Source organism: Henckelia pumila, chromosome 4 (assembly GCF_033568475.1).
Source record: "Henckelia pumila isolate YLH828 chromosome 4, ASM3356847v2, whole genome shotgun sequence".
NCBI lineage: Eukaryota > Viridiplantae > Streptophyta > Magnoliopsida > Lamiales > Gesneriaceae > Henckelia > Henckelia pumila.
Genome location: NC_133123.1, coordinates 14,778,823 through 14,797,664, shown reverse-complemented (window position 1 = coordinate 14,797,664; position 18,842 = coordinate 14,778,823). Strand labels below are relative to the sequence as shown.

Genomic DNA, 18,842 nt, shown 5'->3' with positions numbered 1-18,842 from the left:
TCGTGCAGCATATAGTCTCCCACCATTAATATCTAAAATATTGATTAGCAAATATCACTGGTAGGATTTACAGCAATTTCCATGAGATTTCAATCATATTCTATGAAAACATTTCCTCATCATCTCACTAAACCTACCCGGCTAACACACACTGCACGCACACACAAGAAAAAAGATAAAGAAAAGTGGCTCGACAAAGAAATTGGCATTTGGTAAATAACCCACCTTGCCCGAACACTGAAGAATATGAATAAAATCAACTTCGCCATTATTAAAAGAGCACAATTCAAACAAATTCAAGTCTCACTGCTATCCCAAAAAAAAAAAAACCACAAACAACAAACTCCACAAGCTATGCCTATACATCCCGTTTCCGTGAGATACAGTGTGCACAGTTCTTTTCTGTAAGCAAAGTGCTGTCAAAATTCCACATGTTTAATGTGTTTGGTACAATTCTTGAGACGACGGTAATACATGAAAGGCTCCTTTCCTCGAAGGATTAGACCTGCCTATAAAAAATTTAACAATTGATCTCGCCATTCACTTCATATTGAGGCAAAACATAACCCAAACATACTATCTGTCATTTGTTGTTTCCTACAGTCTGTACTCTTGCTCTAGGGATTAGCTGTTTTCCAAGAGTAGCCAATACCTCAAAGCTCAATCTTGTTTGTTCCATGCATCCAATTGAGTACAAAATCAGCGTTTTAAGTTCACTGATATCTGGGTAACCCTGGCAGAGGGAAACAAGCAATTAAATAAAAGGTTGATTGGCATATCAGTGGGAAGATTAGCAATATGTCAAAAAGCGTAAATTTTAGCACATCAGTGGGAAGATTAGCAATATGTCAAATACTTTAAAACATATAATAAGCAATTCACTCTAAAGAAATTCCATTGTCCCAAAAAGGTTGATCTAAGTCCATAACATCATGATCATTTGGGAATATATGGAAAAAAAGGAGAGGATTGAGGAATAAGAAAAGGAGAAACACCACGTCACATAATTCAACCAGCAAAACCCCTCTGTTTATCAGAGCCTACAAAGGCTTGTTTAATCCAGCCTCCCGCCTGAGTTTCTAATTATACCTAACCAGCTATCTATGTTTATACCTTATTAGACCGATGGGGTCCATGTCCAATATACAGAGTACAGTGACATAATGAAATAAATTGATAATGTCACTGTTGAAAGCATGATGTCAAAAATCACTTTGATCAAGAAGAGGCTAGAAGGTAGAGCTCCAGGAGGAGAAATAAGAAATTTTGCACAGGAAGACCCTTGGTAATTTCAGAATATTTAAACTTCTTCAAGTTCCAAGATTGAGGGGGTGCATCTCCGGTAAGGGTAAAGAGTTAATTGCTTCAGTGAATCGTTAGCTGGACTCAATCCTTTCCTAGCACAAGAAGCCTTGAAAGGTAAACAAATTTATTACTTCTCACTTAGAGCTTGATAATCCACCCAAAAAAAGGAGCTTAATATTTTTGGGAGTTAACATTTGTTGATGCATGATCAAGCTTGCTTGGAGACAAAGAGTATGGATGCAGGGGTGGAGGCTGTGGAGCCAGGACACAATCATGAGCGAGGGGAAATTAGTTAATATTTCTCAAAAATAAGAAAGGTTATGTATTAAAAAATTATTGGAGGTGAGCTATCTTGAAAAAACGACAAGTGTTTGATGATTTATAAGACATGAAATCACTTCTTCAATGCAATGTATCAAGATAACCCCACAATCATTCGAAGTGGTTGACTTCTCCAAATCTTTTCTACTTATTATAATTACAGTATCTAAAATAGAATCAAAGGTTTTAAGAGTGAATACACCTCGAGCACATTCTCAACCGCAACAAGGGAAATTTTAAAATTGTGTTTACTATTTAGCTATAAGGACAACATATTGTGATTCTACTTTGATTTGACTTGTAATATTTTTAATTTTCTATTGATAATTTTGTCGATGTTTAAAATGAAATTTTTGCGGTCTTATTTACATTGTGTTAAGATTATGGACTCAACACAAAAGGTAGCTCAAGGAGGGACGATTGTCCAAGTCCGCATATACAACTCTCAATGACTTTATCCAACCAATATGGTACATCTAACCATTGTAACTAACTTGTATGATAAATTACAGAAAACATATTATTGTCTCAATTATATTATTGTACCGTTTATGGTCTTTTCTTTTTGCGGTACTATCTAAATCAATTTAATGGCCCTTGGAAATTTTTTACGCTTGCAAAAGTAATACATAATAGCAATCTACACACAGAATCCCAAATTAGAGAGGGATGTATGTCCACTTTTATAAGTGGCTTTATCACAATGCATATGCAAGCATACACAGTATACACCCAGGCATCCAATGTTTTTACAGAGCACTTAGAAAGGCCAACTAAACTCAATACACTTGCAAGCCAAAAACCTTATCTGGAAAATTATCCACAAGCTTTTCTCAAAAAATTCAAGGGAGATAAATTCAGACAATTTGTTTAGCACTGATTGGTCATCAAACTGTCCCAATAGACATTTTTTATACAATTATGATATATTTGTCGTTGGACTAGTAGTTTCATCTTTTTATCCCATTTTGAAAAACAAAGCTTGAATAAATCTGTGCTTGACATAATTAAAATAGGAGGACTTACCAACAAGTTCTCAAAACAAGGTAACTAAAAGACTTCAGGAAGCTGATTTCCCCCGCACAACTAAATCATAAACAGAGTAATATTCAGATATGAGCTGGTGCATATACGAAGGGTTGTGCCCACCACTGTGAAAAAAACAAGAATAAATGAGAACCGTGTGTAACCAAAACTTTACAAAGGGATCATGAATTTATAATGTATCAATTTCACAAAACTATAATTACGAAATCCATTCTTAAAGTGATTTTAGGCAATTATTTAAAGGTGGTCTATTCGAGACTTGCCATACTCTATTTATTGCATCAAGAACAGGTATAATCAAATCCCTCCAAGTATTAGAAAGAAAGTAAGTTAACTGTGTGCCCAAGTTCTGCCATCGCCACACTCCATTAAAAAGAATCTGTCCGTCCTAATCTAAGGCACCAAAATCACCGTGTTTACATAGTTTTCGTTACCACTAATTAGTTTCTTATTAAAGTTGGCAAGTCTAAGATTATTTAATTAATATGCTAGTTTCTCTGAATACATAATATCAAATAAAGATGAACTTACATATCTGTTATAAATAAGCTAACAAGATTTGGCGGCACATAATCAAATGCAGGATTGACAACGTGAAGAAGAGGTGAACCAGTGCCACTCCCAAAATCCAAACAATCTGAAAATTCTCCAAAGTCCAGAAGCTCAGATGGAGACTTTAGCTCATTCAGTAGGACCTCTGGTTTGTGAGGGTATAGAGGGCACAGCTGTAGTCAATAAAAGAGTTATGATGAAGAATGTGCATTCTGAAATACTTAGCACCTTGTTTTGCACTTGAATAAGAGAATTCTAATAGATGGAACTAGAACAGCATGAGCCCTTCAAGGTACTCCCCCACTTTTCATATATATTTGAAGCCAATTGCTTAACGATAATATAATATTATACCGCACTGTATAGATGCAACGTGTTAGAGGTGACATCCAAAAAACTTATCCCAAAATTATTACAATTTTGCAATCCCATTGTTACAGATGCTTCTATAGCTTGTACTCTATTGAATTTCATCAAGCAATAATACAAAATATTTTCCATCCTTCTACGTGAGTCAAGGGCTCAAGGCACTGAGACTAAATCCATTGTCGAATTGGCTGGAAGTATTGTGGGTCAGGAAAATAAAGGGCATCTTCTGTGTGCACACATGTTTCTAATTGTGAACCCTTGTATTTAAAAGCAAAGAACAAACTTTAATAACTAATATTAGGTAAGATGTTTCTAGTCACAAACAATCGATCATGGACAAATCTTGTTATTGCAAAATAGAAGTTGATAACATGGATGGTAGAGACTGATTTATCAAACTCTCTACGATAAAGCCTCAGCTCCACCTGAGATTATCATGAAAAGGCATTACAAATTTATAAGAAATTACAACACAAAGGAGGTCATGCTTCTGTTTGGATTACACTTATCTGCTAGTAATTAGGAAGTTTGATGCCAGCTATGGATTGAAATCTAAACGAGGAAGCTTCTCATGTGACACGTAACATCAATAAATAAACTAAACTGAAATGAGTGCATACAGATAAGAGCATTCTGAAGTTGGACCCTGCAACACCATACCTTGTGAATCCCAGCAAGCACAACAAAAGGGATAGCGTGCCTTTGAGCAGCTAGGGCCACCATATTCAACCCCACAGGAGCTATAACCCCGCCATTGGCCATGACAGCATGCGCTCCAACTATAACCTGTAAATGAAGAAACTTTAAGCAACAGCAGAATAAAGAAAAAATAAACCCTCTAGCTGCAACTGTAACACACCATGTTGACTCGAGAAATCATAGCAAAAACAGCAGAATCAGTAATAACTGTAGTTGGTAGCCCTCTTGTAGCTAGTTCTTTTGCAAGAGTATGTCCCTGATATCTGAGATGAAAACAAATGCAAAGAAAAATCGGCATTAGCAAATTAAAAATCAATTAACTGACAGCCTAAAAGCCAACTACTTGTGACAAGAGTCACATGATGGAAGATATTCATATACAACCTCGGCGCACCCTCTGCGACAAAAACACGGAATGACCTCTTTTTCTCTTTTGCAGCACATAGGAACTCTGTTACTGTCCTTGAACTTCCTAGAGTCATGATCACCTCACTGAAACATGATAAAGAAAAAAACATAAATGTTTGTTCAAATGAACTAATAATATTTGATACGATAAAAAGGTTAAAAAAAAGAATCTTTAGGGGCCAAAGTAAATGGGAAGACAATTGCCCGTTTATGATTGAAAAGTTGACATGAATAGCAACAACCATAATCTCATCTAAAACAAGGACTGGAGATAGGTTTTACACTCCTAACATCACCATTCCATGTTTAATAGGAAATTGGAAAGGAAATCACGGAGAGGTACAAACATAAAGAGATTGAGAGGTAAACTAATTGTCACGAGCTAGCATTGGTAAGTATAGTAAGGGGTGGAATGTCACTGTTTTCTCATTTGAAAAACGTAGTATCAAAATTTCATGTTTTGTGATATCGAATTACAGTTGAGATTAAAAAATTTTATCCTTGAGAGAAGAAATAACAGATCCTGAGATTTTATATGGTTAAATCAAGTGTTTCGTAGTACACCATAAAATCAACCATCTTATCTAATGACCATATATACATTAGATCACTCAGAAAAATCGACTTCTTCTCCTCAATGCTTAATAAACAGTCTACACTACCAGTAAAGAAACCACTATTAATTAAGTAATACTCACGAATCACTTTATAAAGAGTGTATGCAGAGACCACTATTAATTAAGTATGACATATGGAAACTACCTCTTGAAATTTTATTTCACGCCATTTACGTAGATGTTTCATTTTATGGAAATGCAACGGCACGTGGTCCATCATAACCATTATAAACCATAATATAAGTGAACAGACACTCCAAAAGCATGAGATGATTGCAGAAGTCCTTGACAATTCACAATTGAAAATAAAAAGTACAGAGTGATATAAACCGCTCCTTCAAAATGATTTAAGGAACATACTTCTGATGTATATGTTCCACTGCTTGTTCAGCAATCTGTTCGTGACAAGTGGAAATTTCTTGAATGAGTTCATTAACTGCCTCGATGACATTATGCTTGAGCTTCCGAGTCACTGAATTTTTATCAGCAGCTGAAAGAAAGAGGACAATACTGATCAACTCTGACAACAATGGCATTTGATGCGTAAATTATATTGCTGGAATATCATCTTATGCCCGACAGAAAGATGAGAATTTCTTTCAGACCATTATTAAACACATTTTCAGGAAAATGCAATGGCCAAATCCTAATATCGTGATAAAATTTCTCATTAACCACATTGTATCAGTGCACGTATCTGATAATGAAAGGCCATATAATATGAGGAGAAAGATATACATTTGCTTTTTCCTTCAGAATCACCGCCGGAAGAAGGTGTATAAGGCACAGCAATTGTGTTGGGCACATCCTCGAGCAGAGTCTGCAGTGAAGGTGGCCTTAGAGCGCTTCTTGCCGCGGCAGCTACCATGGTAGCTGAAAGAGCTGGATAGTCATCATGCACATCATCTTCATCATCACTTTCAGCTGACAAACTTAACCCGCCAACAGCAGCAGTAGTTAGAGAAAGATTTTCCTCACGTATAATATGTAGAACACGTCGTACAACATTGCCAACAGCTAGCTCTGAAATCAGGATAATCCAGAACCATCAAGATCTAGAACACAAAACAATGAGTAAAAGAAAATTGCTTGAAATGCGAAAATATATATTACTTTCAAGTAATTCACAAACCAAAAATGGTTCCTTAGCAATCTTTGATAAACAAGTTTGTATGAGAGGTTTTTCAGGATTGATTGAGTTGTGACTTGTGAAATTTTTGTTCATCTAATGTATGTATTGAAAACCCTTCATAATGGTTAAAGTTCAAATATGTTGCAGTGACCTAATAAAGAATCCTTCATCGGTATTTAGACAGCAATAACAATTAACAAAAATAAGAACCAACTCATTGCATTTGTATGCAACTGAAACAATTGAATCAAGAAAATTACATGAGGTTTACATCAAGAAACTATTTGTGCCTTGGTGTTACTACTCCATCCTAGAGTAACTAATCTAACCAAAAATATAATATGAAAACGACTTAGCCTTTCCCTCCAGCCTCCAGAGTACAGACTCTCACAACTATCAACAAGATAATGATGGCAACTTCATGAACAATTAATCAATTATTGCGAAAGCATTGGATGCAGATTGGATCCAGAAAGATTACTACTCTCTACACAAAGGTCAAAGAAAGACGTTTAGAATCCTTTTCTCCTTCGTTCATTTGCTCCATGCCTCAACTTATCCAGCCTTAGTCATAAGAGCTAAACCAAAAATGGCGGACATTCCCGTACATTACAATTTTAAATAAATATAGGCATCGCTAGGTGACCAAGCGAGTAAATTTTATAATACTAACCAACAAACTTCTATCCGCACCATGAGCTTTATGTAGTTTGTTTATCACGAGCATCATTTAACAAATAAAAATAAAAAAGGCGGAAAGGAAAAGAGAAAAGAAACAAAAACGCCTTGTCCCATAAAATGGACTCTTAAGTGATACGCTAACAGGAAGTAACATATGGACAGGAAATAGTCGAGCATCGGAAACAAAACATTTGACGATGCTTATAAAAGTAGTCATTTTACACACCTACGGGATTGGCGGCAATAAGTTCCTCACCGACCGATTTCACGGCCTCAATGAGAGCCCCAGACTCGTTACGTTGCGGCAGTCTCTGCTGTGATATGAATGAACGGAGCAATTCCGCGGTTAATTTTGCACATGCCTTGGAACCTTCAACTTTGCTGCAGTTAATTGTAGCACGGACGCACACCAAAACATAAAACAACAAAATCAAATGATATCAGATGAAATCAAACAGCCGAAAACTTCAACAGGGGACAAAAACTTACCGTTTCTTGAGCTTGACGACGAATTCATTCACGAGCGAATGAACGTCGGGCATCGTTTTCCGCTGGGAATTGAAACCAGCTTCCCAGATTAACGAATCGAAAGATAGATATCTTACTGAGTTAGGGTTTATTATGGTGGGCAACTGTTGTTCATCTCAAAAGAAATAAATATTCCCAAAGCTAAAATTACTAATAGAACAAGAATTATTTGTAAATACGGTATTATCTTTTTTGTTTGAAATTTTTGTAAGAAATTCAAACTGATGTAAATGTTTTTTTTTCCTTTTCGAAATCGCGATTTTACATGTAGATCGGTACGAGTGATTTCAGATAATTAACGACTTAGCTAAATAAATGATCGAGTAGAATACAAAAATATTAGGTTAAAAGTTCGAATTTATTTGAAAATTATTAAAAATATATTAACAAAACAGTGTCCTGCTTGTTTTTATTTCCAAGCTTCAAATAAAACATTTGAAACAAAATGAATAACTATTCTACTAAGAAAAATGCTAAGCGTACAACTCCAAAATTTATCAAAATTAATTAAAGCTAACATTTTGAAAAGTGAAAACCATCATTTCAAATTGATCATTTTCTATTCCACGACGCTTTGATCTATCCAACCCAATTCTGAAAGATAAGTAAATTTTCATTGATAAAATTAATAAGCACTTGAAACATAAATTAAACATAGATTAAGAATAGCAAAGAAATCTAGAAAAAAAAAAAAACATGACGATTTGGGTTGTTTAGAAAAAAAAATAAATAAATACGACATGTATTATTGTGATATATCTCATTCGGTTTCATCCGTTCATAAATAGATTGGACGGGATCGGAACATAATTAATACAATTTTTTTAAAAAAAACTTAAAATAAGGTACATGGTACTGGGGTTCAAACTAGGGTAAGGTCGATGCTGGCATATGTGTAGCAGATCCAACTGCCCATTTTTTTATGCAAGTAAGATGTCCGCACGAACATCTCAATTGCATTGAATCTGAATTGTTGGCTACTCCATTGGGCACTACCCCAATGGGGTAACATCGACAAAATCTCAAACTAGAACCAAGTAAATAAAAAGGTCGGCATGTTATTTTATGCGCATTCATAGCATTATTCTGTATTACTAATATCAGTGATCAAAAAACACGTAATGAATTTGTAACAGAATAAATAAAAATATATATAAATAAAAAAAATTGAGAAAAACAATGAGTAAAAAAATATATGAAGTGACAATAACTTATATATGGTCCCTATCATTTTTAAATTGAAGGTGATAATTGATTTTATCAAAAAGTTAAGATAATATAATTTTGATTTCGACCACTTCGTCGATCTTTTTTTAAATATAAATAAATGAATATTTTTAGATGCTAGATTTGTATTTTGACGTTGATGTCACATCGACGGATCAAATCAGTTAGTATATGTGTTTCAAACTTTATATATAGTAAGTATTATAGATATGTCCCATTTTGAAACCATGGGTTTTTTTGGTCCAAAGTTGTTAGAAGATCCCACGATTACACATTTGTAATTCATCAGCATATACTTTCTTAGCACTCTAACGAGGAATGCACTACACCTAAATAATTTAGAAGCAGAGTGATTAACTATTTGAATAAGAATATCACGTCAAAAAATATCTTAAATTCTATGAAATTTCAATTTAGTTGTCTGGAGATCACACAGAAATGCGCGCGCGTGTGTGTTTTTTTTTTTCAAACACTTTCGTATTTGTAATGTGGTGCATTTTGGTACTATAATTTTCAGACAACATGTTTGTTTCATATAGAATGTGCATTGGAATATAAAAGTATGTAAACTTTTTTATGTCAGAATTGCGGCATGTGTTGGTTGGTCTTGAATTGGAACCGATGGAGCAAAAACAAAGCGACAAATATAAAAAAACTGGAGACTAAATTATAGATAGAATTGAGTGATTTTTTAAATATGTGAGTGGACAACATGTACGTACAATTAAACTTTGAATAATAATATAATGGGGAACCCAAAAAACCAGTTTGACTCTCAAATTAGACATGAAAAAATAGATTACTATTATTTAGTATAATTCAACGAAATTCATGCAAGCCACTCTAGAGAACATGGGATATGTTTGTCTTTCAGTCTTTTTCTTGCTCCAAAAATATTTTTTTTCGCAGTGCTCACATATTGAGGATATATATATATGGAGAGAAAATAAACAATATTTGTTAATATCTCTAAATGGGTTTTTTCCCCCAAGTTAAGAATTTCATTTATCCTCGGTCATCATTGGCCAACTTCCATGAAATGTCACTTCATCTTATATATTATGTACCACTTCCTCGATGTAGGCATTGTACACTTTTGCATTTATTAAATATATATTTTGAATGTTTTCCTTATAGTTCAAATTGTAAAAATTGATCTGGGTACATGGTGTAATTTTGAGTTTTTCAAAAAAAATAAATAAAGTGAAATGATCAAATGGAAAAATAAAAAAAAAATAAAAAAGAGAGAGGAAGAAAGAAAAATGAGCCATACCACCCAACCATTGGTCGGTCTACCCCTAAAATTGTATTGAGAACGAATAAATGAAATCTAAGCTCATACAAGTCGATATATAAAAATAATTTGGTGTACTGATTATATTTCAGAAAATCATTAACTACTTCACCAATTATAGAAGAATTATCTATTTTCAAAATATAAATATAAAGAAATAAACATATCCATATATAGTTATTTTACAAGAAAACAAGATTAATCCAGTCCACACGTTCAAAATTCAAATGCAGCATCCCTCCTTCAGCCGTCAAACTTGGAAATTTTGTTTGCTACCTCTCCTATATTTTTTGTATTCGTTTTAATATAAAATATAATGTTAATCAAGTTAAATTTTTAATTTTTTATCGTAAAAATGCTAAATTCGAGTTTTAATTTTAAAATTTTTTACATGAAAATAAGGGTTTTACGTGAAGTGGTATTTAGTTTTCTTAATAGATGATAGGTTTAAAAAAAGCAGGAAAAAACATAAATGAGTAGTGATTTACAAAAGCAAAAAACTGTGATGAAATGTAAATCTCAATTGAATTAAAGCAAAAACTAAATTTGAAATGTGAGTTAATAAAACACCGTAAAACTAATTTTTTAAGTAAATAACTAATAATGATTTTTTCATTGATTACAAATTTCCCATTAGTTAAACTATGAACATACCGTAAAAAAAAACATACTTTTCATTCATTTTCAGCATTAATCTCTACACAATAATAAATTTTATTTATCATTTTTAAAATTATTCTTACCTCAATTTATTATAAGTTAACTTTTTCGGTGTATATTATCAATTTAAAATAACTCATCTAAATTACATTCATTTATATTTTGATATTGATATTTGTATATTATATATAACACACGCGCATCACGTGTACATAATTGCTAGTAATAATAAGTCATCAAATTTCGTGTTTTTTTTTTTCCTTTGAGTTGTCATTCGGTTAACAACACTCTAAAATTTTTCTGACAATATTATAGTTGCCTGTACATTTTTTTTAATTACATCTAATTTCACAAAATTACCTGTTACTTTCATGTGTACTTATTACAAGCACTTAAGAAAAATCGTTTTTTTCTTGTAATTCGAATGCTTTAAATTTTTTAAATTATGATCGGTCAATTTACATTCTTAATTTACTAATTTATATTTTTTAGACTCTAATAATTTCTCACCAGAATATTTACGCGTGACGTAAAAAAATGATGATATTTCACTAAAAATTACTAATACAACGACATACATTGCTGGCATTTTCAACGATAAGTTAACACTTTGTTGAAAAAACCTAAAAGCCAAAAAGAAAAAAAAAATGTTAGTGAATTAAGATCGTGAATTGATAAATAACATAACCAACAAAGTTTTTGCTCCGACTTATAAATGTTAGATATCATGGTGTACTTGGGGACATAGATTGAAAAACATGAATTTCGATTATATTTTTTATTGTTTATGATGAAACAAACTTTATTCATTGACAATGAACTTGAAATTGAGCATAATTACATGACATTTTTCTATCTTATCTTATTAAATAAGAGTATCATTTAGTAATGAAATTAAAATTAATTTGATGAAATGAAAGACGAAATATCTAAAATATCTTTCAAAAAATAAAATAAAAACAAAATCTTTATTTCTATTTTAAATTTTTTTTTTTTTCACGATTTTCTCTATTTTTATGTCTTCATTTTATTTTTAAATTTAAATTAATCAAAAATAAAAATATAACATATGTATACAATAAATAATATTTATATTTTAATAACGTACATAATGCATACACAGAGGCAATTAGTACTATATAAAGGTATAAGAGACAATTTGAAATTTACGACGATACATTTATAAACAAAAAATACTATAAATATTTGAAATATATCCCTTGATTTAAACCCAAATTATTCTGGTTGACACGTGTAATTTCAAATAAATCGTTTTTATTCTGTGTCCGAAGACCGATGCACAGACGCTCCCCACTCGCGACGACTTTAATTTGAATCAAATTTCTATTATTTACAGTATCCTCTTATTTTTCTCGCTGTCTTATATTTTTACCTCTTTTTTTCCCCCTAAATGTTACCGTACATCCTCTATATACTAACCCAACCCAAACAGTGACACTGACTTCTCCTCTTGATATTTTCGCCAATTTCAAAATAATTGAATCAGTACGTTCTAGATTAAGCAAAACCCTTGTTTGTTTTCCTTTCTTTTTTGACGAGTTTTTGGTTCCAAGCAGTTCGTTCGTTCCAGGTAATCCAGAGTTTCTATTTCTTGCTTCTGTCACGCTATTTTTTTGTTTAATTTTTGGTCTGAAATTATTTCCCCCCCTGTATTTTTTGCTGGTATTTTATGTCGTTGGGGTGGGGGTGGGCTAAAGTTTGCACCTTTTTTTGGATTAGGTGATCTTTTGAATGGAACTCTTTTTTTTTAAGCATTTGTGGCTGTTTACCTCGCTGTCTGTGGTTTTTATTTTTTCTAGAATTTTTTTACATGGGTTTGCTTAAGAAGGCCTTTTCACATGCTTTTTGAATATGTATGATTGAATGTGGGAAACAAGTCCTGTTATATGCTGAGAAAAGTTGGGCTTGTTATGTTTCAGTATTCAGGAATTTTCGATGTTGATAATTTGTCCTCTGGATGATTTAAGAATCTAGTATTTTGGTGGTAGATGCCAAAATTCCTTTCTTGGGTTATGGTATTTTCTTCATTCCAAATCTGAGATTTGGCGCATCCTAGTTTTTATTATTTCTCTTAAAGAAATGATTAAATTTAGTGTTTTAAAACAATTATTTTTTCTTCTCGGAAGGGCAAGCACTGTTGGGTTCTTACAATGAGCAGTTGCAGGGTTTAGACACCAAGGGGTCTTCAACTTTGTGATCAAACACTACAAATTGTGCTTTAAAATTTGATTGTGCCACACCTTGAACTTTTCATGCTGTCCTACATTTTGAAATACTTCAAATGCAATAGTTTTGTCGAATGGAGTATTTGTTTGTCTGATGGTTTGACAAACACGTATGGCGGCAGTAGGGAACTTGGTTTCATCTTCATTATAAGAAAATGCAGGTTCCCTAACATGATCCGACAATGTTTTGCGATTTGTTTGTCTGTGGAATGCAAGGGATTATTGATTGCGAAGAGCTTTATTAGTGACTGAACTCTGGACTTTGCTGCGTCAGTTATGAACCCTATGTGCCTATATAACTAGCCCAAACAAGTGTTGATGCTCATAGATGACTGATTTAGTTTATGCTAAATGTGTTATTTTCATGACTTCATTAATATGTCTTACATTTGGTTTATTTCTAACTATTTACAGGCTTGTGGAGGTACCAGTCGCCTTTGCTTCCAATGGCAAGTGGAGCATCTTATTATGATGACTTGCGAAATAAACCTGAGGTCATTGATCCACCCCAAAACAAGGACACGTTGGATGTTGGAGAACATGTCAAGGAGAGTGGTCAAACTGCCACAAAACCTGATGTCACAGTCTCAAGTAGTGTCCGGGAGCTGCTGGAATGTCCAGTTTGCCTAAATGCTATGTACCCACCCATTCATCAGGTACAACAATCTTCTATCTGAAATTTCAAGTATGAGATTCGTGACATTGGTTTGTTGGTCACTTTCTTATACCTCTGTCAGTAGACTCAGTGCCATGTGCATAATTCTGGGTTTGCCACGGATTTTCATTTTATCTTAGATGTTATATGTATACTTAATGAAACGAAGATGACAATTTTCATTCCAACATAATCGTGCTGATCAATGGGAATAGCTTGAAACACATGTTTGTTATTCTTAGTTGTGGAAGAGTATGTGGAACTGTGTTTCTTCTGCTTGGTTTGGGTGTGTTGTGAGATGTGGGTAGGGTTGAGGTTGAATCTTTCTTAGTAAGAACCCCAAGATTTTTGTAATAATGTCTGACATTCTGTTGCTGCAGTGCTCCAATGGTCACACACTGTGTTCTGGTTGCAAACCAAGGGTTCACAACCGTTGCCCAACTTGCAGGCATGAACTTGGTAACATCAGATGTCTTGCATTGGAGAAGGTGGCTGCATCCCTCGAGCTTCCATGTAAATATCAAGATTACGGGTGTATAGGAATCTATCCTTACTACAGCAAGCTTAAACATGAATCCCAATGCACTTTTAGACCTTACAACTGTCCTTATGCCGGCTCAGAATGCTCAGTTATTGGTGACATTCCATTTCTTGTGAATCACTTGAAAGATGATCACAAAGTTGATATGCATAATGGCAGTACTTTTAACCATCGCTACGTCAAATCAAATCCGCATGAGGTTGAGAATGCAACTTGGATGCTAACGGTGATGAAATTTTTTCGATGCTACTTCTTTTATTATTTGTTATATGATGGTAGTATGAAATATCAGGCTTCGCTAATTTGTACAGATACTGCTTGGCATGGTTCTTCTTAGTGTAAAATTGGGGATGGAGCTATTAACAGCTTATGGTTGTGTCCCTAAACCCAAACACCTCCAACACAAGAACAAAAAATGCTTTTTAGTATGGACGCGCTTGTATTGGCACTTTCAACTTAAACTCAAAAGTTCACAATTTTACCCATACATTTCAAAAACTTCTCTCAAATTTTATTTTTAGAAAATGTATGATCAAATCATTATCTTGCACGTCAAATTACTAATTAAAGCACAATTATTACTTAGTCACATATTTCTTCTCCTTTTCTTTCAAATTAGCATAATTTATTTATTTGTTTATCTTTCTCAATACATCACTTTATTTTGCATATCATCACAGTTTAGAAACATGTTCAAATTCAGAAATATTAGAAATACTCGCTGCCAAGTTTTGAATTGAGTTGATTTGGGCTAAAGCACAACCAAATTTCAACATCATGAAGATTTTTTTCCTTAATTTATTTCGCCTCCTCTAGTCTTGCTTTTTGATATCTTGTTCTTGTTGCTTCTTAAAGGTCCATTTGTACCTTCAGGGAGTCCTCGATTATAGTTGTAGTCTCATGTTAGATAGTTCAAGTCATTTTACCCTTACCAACTTTTTAGATCAATTTCTGTGTAGGATCTGATATTCCAGTTCGCGAACTTATACATTCCTCTAATATTTTTTGTCCCCAGGTTTTCAGTTGTTTTGGGCAGTATTTCTGCCTGCATTTTGAAGCATTTCAGCTCGGAGTGGCACCCGTATATATAGCATTTTTGCGGTTCATGGGCGATGACAACGAGGCAAAAAACTATAGCTACAGTCTTGAGGTTGGAGGAAATGGGAGGAAAGCAATATGGCAAGGAGTGCCAAGAAGTATTCGGGACAGCCATAGGAAGGTACGCGATAGTTTTGATGGGCTGATCATTCAACGTAACATGGCACTATTTTTCTCCGGTGGAGACAGGAAAGAACTAAAGCTCAGAGTTACAGGTCGGATTTGGAAAGAGCAGTAACGTCCTCGTAGGGCTCATGATTTTAGCTGTCTATCGTTCCATTATAGATGTAGGGTGCTTTCCGCAAGCACAGCGGATCTTATTGTCGCGTATTTTGAAGTTTAGGAAGCAAACCATCTTTGCTCGTCCATGCATCAGATGCACAAAACTGGGAATCAAAATATTTTTCTCGTTAGTTCTGTGCTACGCGGGGTGTGGGACACTCATGGGTGATATGGATATCATGGCTCATCTTGTATTTCTTTGCTAAAAGTTATCAAGAAACATTAGCTATTAAGTATTGGATGTGTAGTTTACTAGTTTTTGTTTGTGTATATTGGAGCAAAATCGGTTTGGTTCGGATTTTGATCAAAACTCGAACCAAATTAAGTTTATCGGTCATTCGGTTGGGTTGTTTAAAATTTAAATAATAAACCAAATCAGAGCTAGGTTTTCAGTTCGGGTTAGACCTGGCCAAGCCAAGTCGACGAGTTTGACACCCGGAATATAACTGGACTGTTGTGGCCGATCAATCGGGTCAACGGGTTTGACACCCGAAATTGTAACTGGACCAGAGGCCGTCCGGTCAATCGGGTCAACGGGTTTGACACCCATAAACTGTGATCGGACTGGTCAAACTCATCGACCCGGCGAGTCAGATGATTTTTTAAAACTTTATATATATATATATATATATATATATAATATAATGAAATATGAGGGAGTGTGATTTAATATAATGAAATGTAATATATTATATAGTTTTTATAAGTTTAATTGTGCAAAGTTTTTTTTATTTCATTTTTTAATTCTTTAAATTTGTAAATGGGTGAGGACCTAGATCATGCTAGGTTCAAATAATGACCACACGCGCCGCCGCCGCTGCCCGATCGGCCCGACACGGACCGGGCTCGGGCGTGGCTGGTGCGCCCTTCCGGCCGAGTGTGCAACAAAGTGATGCGACTGTCCAAGGCAGCCTTCTAACGTCTATAAATAGACTTTATCTGCATTCATTTCAACTCACCAATTCACTTATTCATCTCTTCTTCTCTCATCATTCGAGTTTCTTAAAACACTTCGTTCGAAGTTCTTCGAGTTTGTAGTGCTACTACTTGAAGTTGTCAGTGTTTTATCTTGGAAAACATTATTCGCTAATCCCATAAGCACCTAGGCGGGGCAAATCTGTCTTAAAGATAAAGAGTTAAACTCTCGACTCGCTGTTGTCGTTGTGCCATTGATTACACACTAAGTTACTTGATAACAAGTTTAAGACAGATTTTTTTTGTAACCAATGGCTGAAGTTCCGACCACTGATCCTTACACTTTCGTTGTTCCAACCGCCCCTGCTGTTCATGCCGCCCCCGTTGCTCCTTCCGGCCATGCCGCTACTGCACATGCCGAGAAACCTGAGAAGTTCTTCGGTACTGAATTCAAAACATGGCAACAAAAGATATTGTTTTACCTTACGACGCTTCATCTTGCGAGGTACTTAATGGAAGATGTTGTTGTTCCGGCAGCATATGCAGACACGCAAACAAGGACTGCCTTCGATGCATGGTCTCACAACGACTTCTTATGTCGAAACTAAATACTGAATGGGTTGGATAATACACTTTATAGTGTATACTCTGCAACAAAGACTGTTAATGAACTTTGGGAGTCCTTAGAGAAGAAATACAAAACGGAGGATGCCAGCACAAAGAAATTAGTAGCGAGAAGGTTCCTCGAATTCAAGATGGTTGATACCAAAACGGTGATAAACAAAGTGCAAAAATTTCAAATCATCCTCCTTGCATAATGGTCGAAGGGATAGTGTTAAGTGAATCCTTCCAAGTTGTTGCTTTGATCGAGAAGATGTCGCCTTTGTGGAAGAAATTTAAAAATTACTTGAAGCATAAACGCAAAGAAATGGGCCTCGAAGATTTAATCGTCTGGCTGCGAATTGAAAAAGACAATCGCAAATTGGAAATTAAAGCCGAAAATATGCCTATGGAAGCAAAGACAAATTTAGTAGAACCAAACGCTACCAAGAAAAGAAAGCAATTTGGAAAAGGTCCAAAGCAAGGAAAAAATAAGAAATAAAAAGAAACTTGTTGGAATTGTGGAAAATCAAACCACAAAGCCAGGACTGTCGCTTACCAAAAAAAAAAAGACAAACAAAATTGGGCAAATTTCATCGAACATAGGTCTGTATCTATTGACTTATCTGAATTGGATCTTCAGCGGTGGTTTTCGAGGCAAACATGATAGATCATCCAAGAGAATGATGGATTGACACTGGAGCAACACGACATGTCTGTGTTGAAAATGAGTTATTCTCGAAGTATACACCCATAAGTGGACGACAACTCTACATGGGTAACAATGCAACTTCTAACATCGTTGGCTTGGGCAAAGTGGTGCTCAAGATGACTTCGGAAAATGAGCTTACTATTATCGATGTTCTTCATGTTCCGAACATAAGAAAGAATCTTGTATCGGACTCTAGACTGGTTAAGGCCGGATTTAGAATAGTGTTTGAAGCCGGCAAAGTTGTAATCATGAAAAATGGACAGTTCATAGGAAAATGATATATAGAAAAAAGACTGTTCAAGATGAATGTAATGAATGTACTTCGAAATTTTGAAAGCAATAAAATTAAAGCTTTGAATTATTTGGTTGAGTGTTCTAATTTATGGCATACTAGATTATGACACGTTAACTTCAACACTTTGAGGAAACTCGAAAAGTTAAATCTTATTACAATGACTAAGATTGATTCGAAACATAACTGGAAGTATGTGTTGAAGCAAAATTAAACATTTTCACACGGTGGAAAGAAGTACAACACCTCTAGAACTAATTCACACCGATATTTGTGACTTAAAGTTTGTACAAACTAGAGGTGGAAAAAAGTACTTTATTACGTTCATTGATGATTGCACTAGATTCTGTTATGTGTTTCTTTTGAGAAGCAAATATGATGCTCTAGAAGTTTTTAAAACTTATAAAAATGAAGTTGAAAATCAAATAGAAAAACGAATCAAGAGAATTCGTAGTGATAGAGGGGGTGAATATGTTGCTCCATTTGAAGAATTTTGCAATGAATCTGGCATTATTCATCAAACAACTGCTCCTTATTCACCACAATCTAATGGTGCAGCGGAAAGAAAAAATCGTACTCTAAAAGAGATAATGAATGTCATGCTAATAAGTTCTGGACTATCCCAAAACTTGTGGGGGGAAGAAATACTTTCGGCAAATCA

General features: G+C 34.4%; 2 protein-coding genes across 3 annotated transcripts; one reads left to right on the top strand and one right to left on the bottom strand.

Moving 5' to 3' along the window:
• Positions 1–247: 247 nt before the first annotated feature.
• On the bottom strand, positions 248–7,864 carry LOC140863939 (uncharacterized). Of its 2 annotated transcripts, XR_012144067.1 has the most exons (11): positions 7,621–7,864; positions 7,358–7,512; positions 6,057–6,341; positions 5,679–5,808; positions 4,678–4,785; positions 4,454–4,556; positions 4,255–4,380; positions 3,205–3,398; positions 2,653–2,777; positions 653–733; positions 248–509 (listed from the first exon to the last, which is right to left on the bottom strand). XR_012144067.1 is itself a non-coding variant. In XM_073267743.1 (10 exons), the coding sequence occupies exons 1-9, from the start codon at positions 7,671–7,673 to the stop codon at positions 2,687–2,689; spliced, it is 1,245 nt and encodes a 414-aa protein (XP_073123844.1). In that variant the 5' UTR covers positions 7,674–7,863; the 3' UTR covers positions 248–733; positions 2,653–2,686. The 2 variants fall into 2 exon arrangements, 1 of the variants encoding a protein (XP_073123844.1); XM_073267743.1 differs by having other exon boundaries at positions 248–733; positions 7,621–7,863.
• A 4,434-nt stretch (positions 7,865–12,298) lies between these two features.
• Positions 12,299–15,898, top strand: LOC140860163 (E3 ubiquitin-protein ligase DIS1-like). The gene is made up of 4 exons (XM_073263010.1): positions 12,299–12,431; positions 13,501–13,742; positions 14,122–14,508; positions 15,298–15,898. The coding sequence occupies exons 2-4, from the start codon at positions 13,533–13,535 to the stop codon at positions 15,616–15,618; spliced, it is 918 nt and encodes a 305-aa protein (XP_073119111.1). The 5' UTR covers positions 12,299–12,431; positions 13,501–13,532; the 3' UTR covers positions 15,619–15,898.
• Positions 15,899–18,842: the final 2,944 nt, after the last annotated feature.

Excerpts from the sequence above, each read along its gene's own strand:
- LOC140860163 (XM_073263010.1), top strand. The coding sequence starts at position 13,533 with ATGGCAAGTGGAGCATCTTATTATGATGACTTGCGAAATAAACCTGAG. Across the intron at positions 13,743-14,121 it reads TGTACCCACCCATTCATCAG|TGCTCCAATGGTCACACACT; the intron begins GTACAACAATCT and ends CTGTTGCTGCAG. Across the intron at positions 14,509-15,297 it reads ATGCAACTTGGATGCTAACG|GTTTTCAGTTGTTTTGGGCA; the intron begins GTGATGAAATTT and ends TTTTGTCCCCAG.
- LOC140863939 (XM_073267743.1), bottom strand. The coding sequence starts at position 7,673 with ATGCCCGACGTTCATTCGCTCGTGAATGAATTCGTCGTCAAGCTCAAG. Across the intron at positions 5,809-6,056 it reads TTCTGAAGGAAAAAGCAAAT|CTGCTGATAAAAATTCAGTG; the intron begins GTATATCTTTCT and ends TCTTTCTTTCAG. Across the intron at positions 4,786-5,678 it reads GTGGAACATATACATCAGAA|TGAGGTGATCATGACTCTAG; the intron begins GTATGTTCCTTA and ends ATCATGTTTCAG.